At 37.4% G+C, this 16054-nt stretch overlaps 2 protein-coding genes across 2 annotated transcripts in view; both read right to left on the bottom strand.

Moving 5' to 3' along the window:
* Window positions 1-8512, bottom strand: part of LOC140247829 (macrophage mannose receptor 1-like) — a 31174-nt gene extending 22662 nt beyond the window's left edge. Inside the window, exons 1-6 of the mRNA XM_072327879.1 lie at window positions 8380-8512; window positions 6379-6777; window positions 5330-5503; window positions 3636-3800; window positions 2723-2836; window positions 405-551 (exon numbers count right to left, since the gene is read on the bottom strand). Of these exons, the coding sequence (XP_072183980.1) occupies window positions 405-551; window positions 2723-2836; window positions 3636-3800; window positions 5330-5503; window positions 6379-6777; window positions 8380-8446 (1066 nt within the window). The 5' untranslated portion in view covers window positions 8447-8512. The remainder of the gene's footprint in view (window positions 1-404; window positions 552-2722; window positions 2837-3635; window positions 3801-5329; window positions 5504-6378; window positions 6778-8379) is intronic.
* Window positions 7912-16054, bottom strand: part of LOC140247830 (macrophage mannose receptor 1-like) — a 34630-nt gene continuing 26487 nt past the window's right edge. Inside the window, exons 24-29 of the mRNA XM_072327880.1 lie at window positions 15831-15996; window positions 14723-14869; window positions 13509-13625; window positions 12701-12874; window positions 10958-10984; window positions 7912-10428 (exon numbers count right to left, since the gene is read on the bottom strand). Coding sequence (XP_072183981.1) covers window positions 10166-10428; window positions 10958-10984; window positions 12701-12874; window positions 13509-13625; window positions 14723-14869; window positions 15831-15996 — 894 coding nt within the window. The 3' untranslated portion in view covers window positions 7912-10165. The remainder of the gene's footprint in view (window positions 10429-10957; window positions 10985-12700; window positions 12875-13508; window positions 13626-14722; window positions 14870-15830; window positions 15997-16054) is intronic.

Here is a 16054-nt window from a genome sequence, read left to right as displayed (position 1 = left end):
AGAGGTGGTGTGAGCCTACTGCTGTAGTCTCACAGATGTCAGTAATAAGGATAGGTCTTTTCTACACACTGCAGGAACAGTGAAGAATCTCTGACTTTATTTTCTTTCACTCTCAATGTGCAGTCCATTGTATATTTGGGATACTGTACAGTTTAGATCATTGCTTCTGGAATAATGAATATTAAGGTTAATTAGAAAATGCTTATGCAGTTGCTAAGTTCCAGGAACATCTCCAATATTTAAATGTATTTAAGATACAAAACTTTTATTTTTTTAACCTTGTTCTACTCAACAAAACAGAAAAACAAATGAAAATACCTTTTTTTCTTTTTAACTAGCCGTAAAATTTCATCCCAGTGAGACAATTGTACAATTATCAAAAGCTTTTTAGTTGCTTGACATACCTACTGGAAGACTGGAAGGACCCAGCGTGGAGTTTTCCTTTTTACAGATATAGCCAACTTTCTGCTCACATGGCCGGTTTTCCCATTTAGCATCTCTTCTGGGATTTAATACTGCACAGAGTTTCTCAGGTTCAGGAGAAGGGCTTCCTTCATAAAACAGAAAACAAATCACTTTTACATATCATGGCTTTTACACCAACAGCTGAAAGAAAAATTTACTTTCAGCCTTTTCATGTATCAATTATGGGCACATGATTTCACTACTACAATTATTTTTCTACCACAGATAGGGAAATGCCATTTAAAAGAACCTATCAAAACATTTATTTCGATGCTTGTTGCACAATTCACATTTTCTGCAATATTTTATTGCAGAATTGGAGCCTCTAAAATAAGGAAGTCCTTTGAGTTTTGTGACAGCGGTCAACTTGTGCAGAAGAGACTGGACATTCCATACTAATGGAAAAGTTGCAGCAAGTCCTTTCTTTCCACCCCAACTGTTTTATCAGCCTGTTCAAGGGTGTCATCGTATATCTATTAATAAATGTACTGCTTACAACCAGCTGCAGCACAACTGATGTTCTTGCGCAGCCAGTATACAGTGGACAGGCGATTCTGGGTGAAGGAGGTGATCATCCCCTTCTACTCCACCTGTATAAAGCCCCATCTGGAGTACTGTGTCCAGGCCTAGGGCACCCGGTACAAGAAAGATGTGGAGCTCTTGGAGCAGATCCAGAGAGGGCTATGAAGATGATCAGAGGGCTAGAGTACCTTTCCTATGAGAAAGGTTGAGTGAACTGGCCTTGGAGAAGGCTCTGGGGAGATCTCATTGCAGCCTTCCAGTACTTGATGGGAGCTTACAAGGAGAGGGAATGACTCTTCACATGGTCTAGCAGTGATAGCACAAGGGAGAGTGGTTTTAAATTAAAATAGGTGTGATTTAGGTTAGACATTAGAAGATATTTTTTACTTAGAGGGTTCTGAGGCACTGGCACTGCTGCCCAGAAAGCAGTAAGCACCCCACCCCATACCCAGAGGTGCTCAAGGCCAGGATGATCAGCCCCCAGGCAGCCTGATCTGATGGGTGGCAGCCCTGCCCACAGTAAGAGGTTGGAACTGGGAGGGCTTTGAAGTCCCTCCCAAAGCAAGCTGTTCTGTGACTGTGACTGAAGTGATACCTGGTCTGCTGCAGTAGCGATGCTGTACACAGGCTACAGAAAATCAGAGCCTCCACTTTCACAGCCCATGAAACACTGTGCTTTGTACACAGTTTGAAGTCAAGACACAGTTAAGTTAATAGAACTACATGGTAACGAGTTTAAAGCCCTCAGATACATTCATGAAGTCAGAGGGCACATTCTGAGCTAATTTTTAGGCAGAAATACAGTAAGTTGGTATCTTTTAAGAAGAGATATTCAGATAAGGAAATCTATAGATGCAAAGAGAGAATATAAGAACTCCAGGAGCGTGGGATGCTTAGCTTGAGAGCCAAATGTTCTTCCTTCTCTGCAAGGTTTGAAGTTTTTCACTAGCTAAGCAGAAGGCCCTCTACTAAACTTAATGCTGGGCTTTCCTCCCATCTGCTGTGCCAGACAAAACTAGAAGATGCAAGGGCCCTTTGAGAGGGCCAAAATTGGAGTATGTGCATATTTATTCAGCATTTGCTTCCACTATTACCATGACAGTCATTAGAAGATCTTCAAAGATGAACTGCCAATTCTGTGAACTCCATTTACAGTCTCTCTCAAATTTTAAAGAGGAGAGAAGAAAGGAGATAAAGTACAGAAGCTGAGGACTGAGCTCACTGACCTCTGGATCCTTTCAAGCTAAGTGTCTGATAATCCTATGAGAGATGGAGATGCGGATTACAGCTGCCTTGAAGGCGGTCCTAATATGTTACTGTAAGGACAGGCAATTGCAGATATAGCTGCTTTAAACCCATCTGGGATTGCACAAGAAAGACAGAGATCCTTTCCAAGGATCAGAACCCACCAGGCGCTCCAAAAAAACCAATATCTGAGTAAGGGCTGCCAGCCCTTAAATGAGGTTATGAAGGGGTGGACCAGGGTGAATTGCTTCCACCTGTGCTCGCAGGGCTGGCAATGTCCCTTCACCAGGTTCTCTATCACTGTTTCAGGCCATGACCTAATGGTTCCCATACAGCTACCATTCAGCTAGTGCTTTCCTAGACTTTCACTACATGTGAAGGGACTGTAATTAATATTCATTCAATATTCTGTCAGGAAAGATTAATTCCAAAAATGAATTGAAAAAACAAAACAAAACAAAACAAAAACACAACAGTGACTGATTACTACCTGGTGCCCAGTTAAAGTATCTGAAAGGAGTACCACCGCTCCACTGCCACCCACTGCGGAGATTCAGACTGTTCAACCCAATCCAGAGAGGTGATCTGTTGCTGTCAATCAGATCTAGAGAACAAAAAGAACTGGAATTCTAATGATGTTTGTTATGAGATGCTCTGCAGTGTCAAATTTTAGAGAAGGATAATAAATATATGCTTAGAAGTTCTGAAGTTCAGTACAGAATTTGTACTTAAAAGTAATACAGAGATTCCGTTCTGCAGTTGACATGCAAAAGGCTGGTTTGCATATTACTTTATCTGAATTTAATGCTATTCTACTGTTATGTGTAAACAGTAATCTTTAAAAAATAAAACATTTAATTGCAATTGTTAATATTTATGTTACAAGTTCATTTAAGTTTGGTGCAATTAATACAGGGCCTTCTTCCTACACAATCTGTGTATGAAGAAACAGTCTAGATTTTCACTAGTGTTTTGTATAAAATTTGTGTGTTATCTTAAAAAAATCTATTTCATTATGTCCTCATGAAGAATACTGATTTCTTAACACAAAAGCCATATTCTTACTGCTGACTGTAGTAACTATCCTTTTGTAGGGCCCTTCTCTTGGGCTGCTACATTAAAGTTTTCTGATCTTGATCCAAGTCTTGTGAAACTAATCAGAAACTCTTAACTTATTATCTGAAATAAAAATAATTTAAAATAACAATTCCACGCTTTTGTAAATTCCCCTTTTAAAAACCATAATTTACAGTCATTCTGATACTTCTCTGGATATACAGATACTAAAATTACATTATGTACACACTGTACTGTGATCAAAGCACCAAAATGTTTGCAATCGGTCAAGAAGTCTTAACACTCTTTTTACTATTTGACACTCTTTTTACTTATTGTTTGTTCACCTCTTAGAGACATCTGTTCATGTATCTCAGTGACACTCCATAACTCTGCATTCTGCTGCTTGCAGCTCTGCCTTGCTTGGTGCCACGTGAGAGCTGACTGGAAGTTTATCTGGTAGAAGGTTCCTGTCAAGGGATCTGTACTCCAAAATTTGTCATTGTCAGTGCCTGTATGAGAAAAGAAAACTTTTAATACTGCACTTTGTTAAAAACATTTTACATAATGTTACAACAGCATTTAACTACAAGATTTCTCATGAAATTGGAACACTTTGGGTAAATAAGCCTCAGTTCTAAGAAAACATACCCTTCAGTTATTGTGCTTTCTGTTAAGTAAAAGGGGGTTTGCCACTGTCGTTAACAGAAGTGAGCTTTGGTTCTTTAATTTCAATTTTTCTGCCAAATCCAATATTCTTAAAAAGCTAAAAAAAAACAATTAAAAAACCAAACAACAACAACAACAATAAAACTGGCTCGTTTATTATCTGCTCTGAAAACTTTTTCAGCAGCTCATAAGCTATATCTGAGTGAATTCTTGGTTGAAATGTGACTGAAATGAAAATATTTCCAATTATGGAAACTCTTCTCCTTAAGTTATGCCATCATTAATTCCATTGACAACTACAACAAAAGATGTATGCTCTATTTCTAGACTGCATGGGTCATTTTAACTTAGAAATTATCTTCTGAAAGTTGTCTGCTAGCAACACTTTTCCCTGGATATGCACTAATAAGTTGTAGATTAACATTCCCTTTTCTCAAGAAAAATGGCTTTCATAAGCTATTATCCAGAAGAAATGTTTTCTTTCTTTTCAGTTTTGTTTCTTGCTGGTTTACTACTATTGTGAACATTCTTTTTTAATTCTAGACCCAAATACTGATTATATTCTCCAATAATATAATGCCAACTTCTTCATGCATTCCCATTCATACTGTAAAAATGCTTTCAGTACTGTCAATGAAAAACATGTTGGTGGTTGGCAGTTGATAATGAAAAGAATCAGATTTCTCCCACCTATCAAATGGCAAATATGGGTTTATGGTAAAGCACTACAACATGGGAACTGAGGCAGCATTTTTATTATCATCAGTAACTACATATTTTAATGTCCTTCATTCTGCTGTCAGATTCACATACATCTACCTAAGGCTTTCAGTAGATCATGAGGCAGAACATAGAAAAGTCATCAGTTAGGAAGTATGACAGGAAAAAGCTGTCAGTGGACATTCTAGTAAGATCTATGAGACAGTTTCTTCCTTTTTGCTTTTCAGAAAATAACCTGCCTCTTCCCATTAACTGTTTATCAACCTTGTGATACAGAACAAGAATTTGTGTGGGTGGAAATAGTTATACTACTGCTATTACAAATAGCAATGAAACTGGGATAATTAGACTCTGAATAGCAACTCAATTTTCAGATGCTTTAGCTAAATACAGCCACATTTAAAGCCTGCTGGTCTTCTCCCAGGTGTTAGCTACTTAATGACATACCCCAGCAATTCCAGCTTGACTGTAGACCCTCAGGAACGTATTATTATTTTTCTACAAGAAATATTACTATATGGTATAGATATTTCTTAGTGAAATAATCCAAATACCACAGTTTTCCCTTCCACGTTAGTAACATCATTCCAATATTGCTGTATTTGCCTAATAGTGTTGTATTACAGCACCTTCATCAGCATTTAGGACTTACTGCCAGTGGGACAGAACCCATACAAGTGGTCGGTGTCAAAGCTGGGGGTTGTCGCGCACCAGAGCAAGCCGTCCAACCGGCCAGCATCTGTGCACCCTGCGTACCACTTCCCACTCAGCTGGAAAGGGAAGGTGCATGGAGCTCCATGGGAGTTTCCTAGTAGCGTATATAGATCTACAGGGATAAAACAGAATTGACAGCACTGGTGTGAGAACGTCTATTTATCTCTACTCCACAAAAGTTTGGCAGAGAAAGTATTTCACATGTTATGTTAGTGAAACTGGGGAGCTACTGTCACCAGCAGTCTTCCACAAAAGCTCTGCATAGATCTTGCAGTTTACCATTGTCTCATGAAATCACCAGCTGTAACAACTGGAAATACCACAGTTTTGTACTATAAACAGGAATTGTTTTTGTCACATAAAGTAATTTTCTGAAAATAGCTTTTATTTTCATCAAGTCTGTTAATTTCCTGCCATACTTTATAATTTAGTCACATATTTAATTATTTGTTGTGTGTTGTTTTTTTTTTAATAAACTGAAATCTTGTGGAGGGACAACATGGTAGTGTGTAAGGGATTGTTTGTTTATGTTTGCTATTGGAGTATTAATCTTAAAAGATTTTTTGCCATTTATCCAAAATTCTTAATAATATTTTGCTAATACTAGTAAAAAAAAAAAACAAAAAACAAAAAACAAACAAACAAAAAAAAAAACACAGAAAACAAAACTAGCTAAAGCAGTATTTTACTACCAGTCAATTAAATAAAGTGCTCAATTTAAAGCTAATAATTAAAAAGCAGTAGGCTAGATCCTCATTTGTTTTGAAAGTAAATACAATTTTTTGTACATATACTATAATCTGTCTGAAGCCAAGCACCATCGTGTCTCAGGATAGAGGAATATAACTTGTGTGAACTGATCATCTCCCAGTCCTCCATTGCTTCAAGGGGAGCAGCTGCTGTTAGACTATGAGGAGCAGAAATAAAAGAGCTGTACCTGTGATGGCAAATGAGCACAAAACACTGTCAGGATTAATCAAGCTTTACCTTCACGGCCTTGAGAACACAGGTCATCCATGGTCCCATATATCTTCCATTTGTTCATTGTACCTGATCCTGAGTCCAGAAAAACATTATCTTTTTTTCTTTTACCAGTACTGAGAAATAAGTTCTCTCCATGGATTACCAAGGTTGAGTTTCTGCAGTCCCATTTTTGGAATTCACTTTCTTTGTTGCAGGGATACAGAGAAATTTTAGCCTGCTCTTTCTTGTAGCTCACTCCCAGACACTGTGCAAATGCCATGTTCATCACCTGGTGGTCAGATACCCATCTGAACTTCTGTAATTCACTGTTCTTATTGCAAGCAGATACTGTGACTGTGTGAGAACTCCGAGCAATTAGGCACAGCTTACTATCCTCATTATATATTAAAGATATTTCATTGTCTGTAAAACAAAATAATAAGAATTAATATATGAACAAATAGTAAGGGGAGCATGTGAGTAAAGGTATGTGCTCTGCTGATGTTTCTACACTGATCTCCAAACTCATGTCACGAGTTCTGAGTCTCTTTTGCAAAAAATTCAGACAGCATTTTCAAGACTTTTTTCTTCTGAGTTAGAAAAATACATGCAACTCATGTAAATACAATACAGGGGAACAAGGGAAAGGAAATCATATTGTGACATTGTTACCAAAATGTTATCAGTATAGTAGAATTTTGTATGCTTAATGATGGATTTCATTTTCCCATATGCATCCTGAAATATATGTGTCTTCTGTGATTTCCAAAAGAAACCTCAATGAAGACTGAATCACTCTTTTGCCATCACTCTGTACACCATGGATTTAAGTCTTCCTATATACATCTTCAATTGGCTGTATTTGGGTTTAATTCAGTTAATGAGTGAGCCTCCTGTGATTCCTTTCTTCTTTGGTAATTGGCCTGTTCTATTTTTTCAGGATGAAGAACAGTGATTTATAATCTTACCCTGCTCTAGTGTGTTATCATTTATACATTTATCATAAGAAATCAATACAATTAAGCATAATAAAATCCCAAACAAATTCTCACAAGAACAAGCACTGAGTGGTGTACAGCAGTAAAGATATGATGCATGAGTCTGATTTTGTATGTGCTTTGCTGAGAAAGAGAGTATGCTAACACTAAACAAAACTGTTAATACACCCAAAGGATTTTGGACAGCCTATTTAGTACTCCACCACGACTCATGGGTCCTGCTAGTAAGGGCTATCTACATCACAGTTGTGCACCCATCAACATATTCAGTTGACATTTATTCAGTTGCTTGTAAACAGAACCGCCTGCTCTTCATAATGTCAAGTAGTGTATAACTCCCACTAGTTTTGGTTCACAAGGGAGAGAAATTTCATCTACAAGGACCCTTAGGACTATGGGACAGAAGGGCAAAGCTTTGAATGAAATAACCATGAAATAACCTTCCAAACAAAAAAGTAAATTGCTAAGATGGGGTAGGAGTCGATATTGATTAGAGAATGGGACAGAAGTTTCTTAAGACATTCTGATTAATGAACTTTTCACCATTTTTTTTTTGTTTGCTTGTTATGTCTGCAGTTAAAGCTCTAGATCTCCTAAGGTCCAGTGTAACTTGTACCAGTTTAGTAATCTATGAAAGTTTCACTTCTTCAAATCTAAATTAAGAACTAAGACATAGTTATTTCCTTGCCCATTTAAACTGAAAGCTGTAAGTTGGATTAAATCATTTAATTATTACATCTAGCTACTTCAGAGCATACTGGAGCATGCTAAATTTCAGCTATTGCTCCCATTGTCCTGACTTCTCACTCCCTACTTTGCCTTATTCTGATCTTCCTTTCATTTTAAAAGCAAGCCAACATTTTAACCTCATCTTTCTCAAACTTTTGAGAACTGCTCCAGTTAGGATGAAAATGAAATGCAGGATAGCTGCATTAAAAAAATCATTAAGAACTTAAGAAAAGAGCATGATAACAAAAACTCCCACTTTCACATCTATTTTTGCAGGAAATAGAAGACAACGACTCACCAAGTGTCTGAAAAGCAGTAGCAACAAAAGAGAAGAAAATTAAGATTGCAGAAGTCAAGTACTTCATTCCTTTCTTCTTAATCACAAAGAGATGAGCTGAAATTAATTGCTGCAGTAGAAATCTTAAAGGAACAATTGGTGCTGGGTCCTTCTCAGCTTTGGAGAGTTTGGGTTGAAAGAGAAAACTTGATGCTAAATAAGGAAATATCCCGTCACGTGTGATATTTTTGAAATATATAAATAATTACAGACTTTGGACTTTGCATCTGAAACTTCATTTTCAGTGACAAATGGGTGAAAATACAGTGCCATAATTTCATATGAATTTGGCTCAGGAGAGCCAATACAAATTAACCAAATCTTCACAAATGTTTCTTTTAACCAGTAATTTTAACAGTGAAACAGTTTGAAAGCTCCCTTTCAAAAGTATTTAATCCATAAAGATTAAATAATGTGTTTTAACACTTAAAAATTCATTTCTTGCACCAAGCGTGAGACAAAAAAAAATAGTCTGAAAGAAATGAGCTGTAACCCTTTATTAAGATAAAATCAAATTTAGCCATGATGAAAAACCTCTCATTATTTGGAAGGAACAATATTCAACAGAAATCACCTTCGTAATTCCTCATGTTTTTCATAGTTTTAAGGCAAATTCACAATAGATTCTGCAAAACTAAAGTGTCAGTGTGAGAGAATAAAACCATTTATAGCTTATAGAGGTGTGTTACCATATCAGCTGTCAAAATACGACTACTATTATGACAGTATTTACTATACTTATGGGGCTTTTATTTATTTGCTTACTCTTTTTGTTTGCCTAGGGTATATCATTGCCCATCAAACAGCACTTGACTGAAATTGGTGTCAGTAATTAAAAAAAGATAAACAGGGCTACATGCTGTAATTTATACAAAGGAAAAAAAAAAGAAAGTGTAATATGAAGGGGACTCAGTAAAAATATCTCAAACACAGAACGCCCTTCACTCCTAGCCTCGGCAATATTTTTTGTTTGACAGCAACATCTGCAAGCCAAGAGTCCAATGTCATGGGCATCTTTCCTTCCCAATGACCTCTCTTATATAGTTCTCACAAACTTTTCAAGGGTCTGTTTTCTCTAGAAATCCTTGAGATCTTTTCATTTCATTTTGCAGTTAGCCATACATGCAGAATTTATAGATGACAAACAGCACAGTAGTCCCGTAAGGCAGCACACTGCCAAGGCACTGCTCTATGCTTTGCTCCTTGCTGGGCTGTTTTTTCCTAGGAGCAGCATGGACAGTGTCCTGTCTTCAGCTCAGTCAGAGAGCTGGAGGATAATAAGAGAAAACATTCAAAAATGAGCTGCCAAGTGAAATAAAAATAGGAATAGATTCTGCCAGCTTTATTTGTCACTTGTTTTATAGCTTATTTATATTTCTTCTTAGTTATATGCCTTGTTTTCATGTTTCTTCCTATTAGCCTCTCAAGGTTAATGACATTCAATCATCAATCTTATAACATCTCCATATGCTAATTCAACACATAAGTACCATTATGTAAGATATAGATCTTTTATTTAAGATAGACAGATCCTTTAAAGTCTCACAGTTGATGCAAAATATTCAAAGTTGTAGGGTATGTCTAATCTAAGTTGAAGCCATGAATGAAGGACAGGTGTCTCACTTTAAGATGCATAGCTGTATAGCACTTAACCCATACCAAAAGAATAATTGCTGCTTTAGTTCATATTATATGTTGGTTTACTAAGATTTGTTTGTTCTAGGTAGATTACTTTTTAAGCTTGGATTTATAGAGTAGCTGTGTTATCACATTGCACAGCACTGTGTTCACTTCCTCCTTTGCTGCTGACAGGATCATTTTCATCGTCCCCTCTGGCCAGGGCACTGCTGTACTCCAGCAGCATGCTGGGCAGCCCCATTGCTCGTTCAGCCTCACTCTGTATTTTGATCTTGAAGAAGAAATAAACCATGATGCCCACACCCACTAAAATGAAGAGGACCAGAATAAGGAGTATCCAAACAGTGTTCTGATCACTGTGCTTTCGGCCACCTGGAAATAAATATAAAGCAAGTAGAAGTACTTATATCCATAAATAAATATGTAAACTTCTAAAAAAAAATACGGGTCTAATTTCCCTCTTAGTTACTGTGGTGTTAATCAGAAACACAAGCTTCTGAAGGAAGGGAAAGATAACCTCAGCATCCCCAGCCTTCTTCCACTGCTTTCTTGTGTAAAGAGGCTGTGGTCATTAAGATGTAAATACTCTTATATACTTTCTCATGATAAAAATTACATTAGAAAAATCTAGTGTAGTATCATTGTGTCAGTTACCTCAGTATGCAAAAGAAGGAGAAAACAAAGGAAGGTCATTTTACATAAGCATTTACTGTTCCTGAGATTCTGTATGTCTCCCAGGTACTGCTAAGTATGCTGGTAGTGAATTCAATGGCAACAGCAAATTATGCCCACACAAATAAATATATAGAAGTCAAGTAAATTATAAGTGCCCATTCATTAAAAAGCAAGTATTTTTTTTCACATCTCTTTGGAACTATTGGAAAGGAAAAACAAAGCCTACCTTTCGCATTTGCAACTGCAGGAACAGCTGTCAAAGAAAAAGGCAGATGCTTAGTCAAAAGCACATTTCCATCTGAACAGTTCTATGTGCAGTAAAAGATCCAGTAACCTGCACATCTAAGTTACTTTTTTGCTTTTCCTAGAAGCATGTTTGCTAAATCAATGAAGATGGAAGTGTGTGAATGATCTTAACCTGATGTTCACTGTAACAATGTTTTGCAATTTAATCCACCTTCTTGCCTCTTCTTCAATGACCGCAGGTACCTTCTGAGTGTTAGGCAGGCTCTCCATTGGTTGATCCATCTTGTCCTCTTTACTACGTCCACATGTCAGCAGGCCAGAAACAGCTTGATCATGATATGTGACAACTCTCCTTGACAGCATGCAGATCCTATGAGACCCAGCGCATTCTGACATATCGCAACCCATTTGCATCTGCAGCCACATTTATAGGCTCAAACTTTCCTGTGCAGTTGTTCCCAGCTGTGCTAAGAGGGTGCCATAAGAAAGAGATGTCCCGCATGCCAGCACAGCCAAGAGTGCTGGGTGTCAGCAGAAGCGAGGTGGTGCTCAGTGCCATAGGCATGAGGAGCCGAGCACTGTGCACATTGAGCTCTGGGCTGTTGGCAAGCAGGAAAAAAGCAACTGTTAAGTCATCTCTTGGAAGGATGCAGAGCTCTCTGTAGTGGAATGTTTGTTTGTTCTGATAAACCATTCTGCTGGAGAGCCTGGTGGTAGGGATTTGTGCTGGCATTGTTTTGGCACTGCTCTTAAGGGCCATTTGCTAACAAACCCAGCCAATAAAAATAAGTATAGGTGCTGAGTGTGTGCTTTCTGCTATGGCTGGTATCTAGGAATTAACTTTCTGCAGTGACTTTTTCTCTAGTTGCTCAAAGAAAACAAGGAATCTCCACAAAAAGAGGAATTTTCTGAGAATGCTCTGCCATCGCTACCAGTGCATACAGCTGCCTTCCTCACCAGCTGCAGCTCTGCCCTGCTAGGAGAAAGGGCAGAACCTCAAAAACTCTTCAAACCCTGGGTTTGTGAAACAGAGCAGGAAATAGTACTGTTGTTTTTTCCCTTTTTTCTTTCCTTTTTTTTTCCCCTCCGCAGTGAAATTAACAGTTGAAGTCAAAAATACCACATGGCTCTTGGCTCACTGTATTCTGATACTTCTGCTTCCTGACCAGAACAGATGGTGCCCAATTACACAGAAACACAACATTAAAAAATAAATGCTAACCAAAACAGTTCTACTCATTTCAAAGGTCACTATACATCCTCTGGATTCTGCTTCTGTTTTATTATTATTGAAATGGAATTGCTTCATCTATCTGTTGCTGGAACAGTGTGTAACAGTACAGAAAGAGGAAGAAAAGCAAATTATTGATACAAGTCTTGTTCCGTAGAAAAGGACTGACACTAGAAGGAAAGTGTGTATGTGTATACATACTGGAGGGGAGCAAAACCACAGAGAATTTAACAATTTTATGGAAAAAGTTGATTTAGTTATGAATTGAAAATTCATTACAAAATGTGAGAAAATCTGAAGTTATAATACAGTAAAACACGATGAGGTCTCTATGTGTTTGGAACTTTTTTTTTTGAATGTTGAAACAAGCAATAAGTCCACAGGTCATTTTATGTGACTTTTTGTGAGCTTTGTATGATAAAGATATTGTGTGCTACTACTACTAACAGTATACCATAAACATCAAAAGCATATATTGAATTAGTCACTTACTCTTTGGTGTCTTACAGATAAACCCCTTTCTGGAGGAGCAAGGTATGCTATTCCAGGACCCGGAGGAGGCAGAGAGCTGCACGCAGTACTCATCCTCACTCTGCTCTTCCAAGGGTTCTGCTTCATCCCAGTTGACAAAGTCCAACGCACTGTTGTCTTGCCACACCAGCTGCCCTGTTGTTGCAAATGTTTTAGCAATACCAAGCGTTACACATCAAAGATCTTTAAGAATATTTGTTTTCCTCTATATATTAATTTACTCAGCCTAATAAAGTGATACCACTTTCATCATTTTCTGGCTACTTTATAATGTATTTTCTCTTATTCTCTCCGTAAAAAGAATGTAACTGCTTTTCAGTATGCTTATTTAATTTTCTCCATACAGTTAATCCTGACAGAGCTCTGGCCAGACACCCACAGTGCAGACACTGCCCAGTCAGGAGCAGGCTGGGGCCTGGAGTATATTCTCAACCAGAGCACAAAGAAAGCAGGTGGGAATATTCCTTCTAACAGGCTAGGCAGGGCTGTGCTGGCAGGAAGGCACATACCCTTTGATAGATCCAGGCAATAGCCAAGAACCTTCACTGGAGCCAAACAAACATTATTATTATTTATTTATTTATTCTTACAGACTGTTATAGATGTTGTTTGAAAGAAGAAACTTCCAATAATTTTTAAAACTTTTTTTTTTTCTTTAATGATTCGTTACATAGAACTAGTTCCTCAAAAGCAACAATATACCTAAATCAAATTTCCACGCATTTAACAAATCCTATTTATGACTATGTATCGAAATTAGAAGAGTTACCATTTATATTTCTGTATAATCCAATCCAAAAGCCACTTGTCTTGCTTGTGTATAAGTCTGCATGTTCTGCCAGGAAGTTGGATTCAGTTAAGTCTTCTACAGAAGTCAACATTCCACCTGTCACACATAAGAAAACAAAGAGAAGACAGTTGGGGGTATTCCTTAACATAGAAGTCAGCCAAAATTAGAAACTTGGATATAGGAAAAGATTAATAAGAAATCCCCTCCACAATGGCAGGGAGTAAGGAAGGGCTAAAGTAGAAACCATGAAGTAGCACAGGTGAACAGCACAGACTGTCAGTGATGTTTCCTGGAATGAAAGACATGAAAAGCATGATGGGTGAGGATGTAAGGATGATGACTTTGAAAATCAGGCAAAAAACCAATATAATCCTTTTTGAGTATTTGGATAATATTTTTCATAGATATTATGGGTGATTATTTATTCTTAATGGATTTGACAGACTGGTAAAAGTTCTCAGCAAACAAATCTGTGATTCAAACTACAGGATTAATTTTTCTGGCAGTGGGGGCAAACTATAAGTGGAGGAGAAGAGAGCCAAGAGGGTCTAGTGAGATGTGAAACTAAGGACCTGTTATTTTAGGCAGAACAGTGCTTCCCTTTCTCCTTCATAGCCTCCTGAAGCAAGGATGAGGTACCTGGGTATAAAGAATTGCAGGTGGCATACAGCCAAGCAGCAGTTCATGGTCTTGGTCAGGGCCACTCTCCTCCAAAAGGAGGGAGGGAGGCATTTGCTCTCACCTGACTCTACATACTGCCTCTGTGAAGTGAGGGCTCTCAAGCAGAGCTTGCAATCCCCTTCAAATCACACACCACTACTTGTAAATATGTTATTGCTATTACAGTATTTGCTTCTACTCATGCATAGGAGAGATATAGGAAAGTATAGATAGGGATAAAGATAAGTTAATCCATTTTTACATCTCACTAAAAATAGAAATTTTGTGGATGAACTAAAGAAAACAGAGTCAGGAATAAGCACAGCTGGTAAGAAAAATAAACAACCTTCTAAAACAAAAGCAACTCATCACCTTAATTTCACCATTAGTGAAACAGCATCAATGGTAAACCATGAGATATTAATGTCGTTTTATTTTTAAATATACAGATTTTTCAAAAGTGATTTTTTTATTATAATTTTTTTTTAATGTCAAGATTAAGATCCCAACTTTGAATTAAAAGCAGTTACTACCTGACCGAATGCATTGAGTCATGGACTGAACCCAGCTCATCTCATTGGCATTAAAGTAATAGCAGTGACTTCGGAAAGGAATCCAAGTGATTTGACTTGACTGAGGACATCTTCCAATATCCTGTGGAGGATCAGATGGAACTATATCTAAAAGAAATGAAATAGTATGGATGCTTTCACTGATTAGATATTGCAGTTCTTTGGATATGTAAACAAGATTAAAAAAATATTTCTTAAAAGCTGTGACAATGTACTTTGGTACACACTGCTAGAATTCCCAGTGACTATGCTGAGAGTGACAACAAGGAGCAGAACTGCTCAGTCACAGCTGAACAGCGCACCTGTGATCTTCAGTGTTACCAGCTAAATTAAACTGGTAATGCCCAAAGGATATCTGTGTGTTCAGGGCTTTTTACAGTTCCAGTTACTCGTTATGGGTGTCAGCTTCATACAAATAAGAGATACAGTAAAAAGCAGATTAAAAAAACAAAACAAAACAAACAACAACACTGTAGAAAACCCCCAAGCCCTAAAGAGATTCAAATAACAATCTGAATTTAAATAAGATTCCTACTGAACTATAAGTTACATCTGAAATCTCTAATATTTTCCTTGAGATGATACTTCTTAACATAATGAGTTTTACAGCAAACAAGGCATGGAATGATCTGAAACTCATTGAATATTTGTGTAGCTGCCCCTCATTTCCCCCCAAGCAATGACATAGAGTGAAACTGTGACATTGTCAGTTAATACATACATTTTTAATTAAAAAGAAAGTTGAAAATGTTTGAAGACAAGTTTCAGAACATGGTATAGAGAAGAAATATAGCTACACTACAGAAAAACAGCTCAAAAAAACCTCAGAATTTCCATTAACACTGCATTAGAGCTAACAGCACTTGATATAGGACAAGTGAGAAAGCAGAAAGTTTGGTCCTATCTGACTAAAGCATTTTAAGTTGCAGCATTCTACTGGTGAATGATGAGATCTATTGCTATTCTTGCAAAACAAAGATATTATTCCTTAAAGTATACTTAGAAATGTGTAGGTTAGTCAAGGCAGATCCAGGAGGGTTTCTGTTTTAAAATTAAATATCAAACTTACCCTCAGATTTTTTGCAGACAGAAAAATGCTTTTCATTACAAGGTGCTGTTTTCCATTTCCCACTGAGCTCTAGGAAGACACATGCTATTTTCTCTTTTGGTTCTCCGTAGCGCCAATTAGAAAAATCAACCTTCTTTTTATCGCTCCATCTGTAGTACTCATAACTCTGGAATTGAAACACACTTTTTAAGATAGTTTTTCCACACCCTCATCTTCTATTGCAG

Source organism: Excalfactoria chinensis, chromosome 2 (genome assembly GCF_039878825.1).
Source record: "Excalfactoria chinensis isolate bCotChi1 chromosome 2, bCotChi1.hap2, whole genome shotgun sequence".
Taxonomy (NCBI): Eukaryota; Metazoa; Chordata; class Aves; order Galliformes; family Phasianidae; genus Excalfactoria; species Excalfactoria chinensis.
Note: the sequence above shows the minus strand (reverse complement) of the source record. Positions and strands in the feature narration are given on the sequence as shown.